Below are 1,505 nucleotides of genomic sequence, written 5' to 3'. Positions count from 1 at the left end.
TTATATGTAAGTCCAAACCACTCAGATTTTGCCACAGGAAATATGGGATTTGGAATTACATATAATAAAAAATCATGTGGAGGAAGCTCTTCTGGAGTACAGGCTATGTCATTGAGAGGAGGAGTCGACTTATTTGACTCTATTCCAGAGACTACATCGCAGCAAATGCAGTTTTCGAACATTCCAAATTCTCATCATAATGCAGATGTTGCTATTAAGAACTTTGTAATTGGACATAATCTTAATCATGGACACTATCTTAGCCATCAACATCAGCATGGTTCTCATAGACATGGAAACCAATCTAAAGTTACTTCAAACGGCACATCCAATACTAATACTGCTATTAATATTACAAATACTGCTTCTTCTACAAATAGCAGTACTAAGTCAAAGCCTAACACCAATTTTTCAATATTGATGGGGATGAATTCTAGCATGAGCAACAGAATTGATTCAGCTCCCAATGTAGTTCATAATACAAGAAATTTAGATCATCAAATGAACCAAGAACATATCAATGGACACAAACGAGGAATACATATGGGAACTAGTCATTCCTCATTAATTAGTGATTCTTGTTATAAAGGAGGTCCAAACAATGAAGATCAGATTAAGTTTACTCCTCCAACATTATTGGATTTCTGGACGAAACCAATTCTCAATATTTAATTACTGAATTTACTTTTTTTTCATTCATAAAGTGAGCTTGTTAAGTCAATTTTGAGCTTTAAAATTTAAAACTTCCAGCTTAAATGGTAATTATTGAATAGAAATAATACGAGTTTTGAGAGTTGATTGTATACAACTCATGGCATTTTAACGGAAGAATTGACATTCCATATCTTTAATTTCTAGGATTCTTCCATGCTTTTTTTTCTATCAACTAGATCTAATTCAAGAGTGGTTCTTATTATATGGATGGCATCTACTATAACCCATTAAACATTTTTTTTTCAAGCTTTAAAATGATCTTTCGTTATTTTAAAAAAAAAAGGAGACCAATGCCGCCTTTTAATATTCAACGAACTCTTGTTTTTTTAAAATAATATACCACCTTACATAACTATTAACTTTTGTATTATTGTTTCTTTATCATAACTGTAATTGAACCTCATTAAGACTATAATAAAAGTGAAAGGATAATGAGAAGAAGAAAAAAAGAAAATGGTTATAATGTAGAATATGACTTGTTTTTTAGAATGTTTTGGCGCCAAAACATGCAGATTAACAAGGTAAATAATTCGAAGTGGTTTTCATTTAAATAATTAATTCGATTGTTGATATTTTGCACTTTTGGCCTTTATGTTACCTATGAGGCAGTGTATAAGGAAGTGGTAATCAGAAAAGGAATTAGAATGAAGGTGTTTTATTATATTTTGTGAGACTTTTTTTTAGTGCAATGTATTTAATTAGTTGAAAGGGGAATATTGATAAAGACAAAAACATATATTATTTGCGGAATGATTAGTGCAATTTGAGTGAAATAGTTTTTTTTAAAAAAA

The 1,505-nt window shown here is 30.2% G+C and overlaps 1 protein-coding gene across 1 annotated transcript; it reads left to right on the top strand.

The window, feature by feature from the left end:
* The first annotated feature begins 42 nt into the window (after window positions 1–42).
* On the top strand, window positions 43–672 carry Chro.70093 (hypothetical protein). Its single annotated transcript, XM_659922.1, has 1 exon — window positions 43–672. One exon carries the CDS (start codon window positions 43–45, stop codon window positions 670–672), a length of 630 nt encoding a protein of 209 aa, XP_665014.1.
* The last annotated feature ends 833 nt before the right edge of the window (window positions 673–1,505 follow it).

Source organism: Cryptosporidium hominis (assembly GCF_000006425.1).
Source record: "Cryptosporidium hominis TU502 chromosome 7 CHRO017020, whole genome shotgun sequence".
NCBI classification, from domain to species: Eukaryota; Apicomplexa; class Conoidasida; order Eucoccidiorida; family Cryptosporidiidae; genus Cryptosporidium; species Cryptosporidium hominis.
Note: the sequence above shows the minus strand (reverse complement) of the source record. Positions and strands in the feature narration are given on the sequence as shown.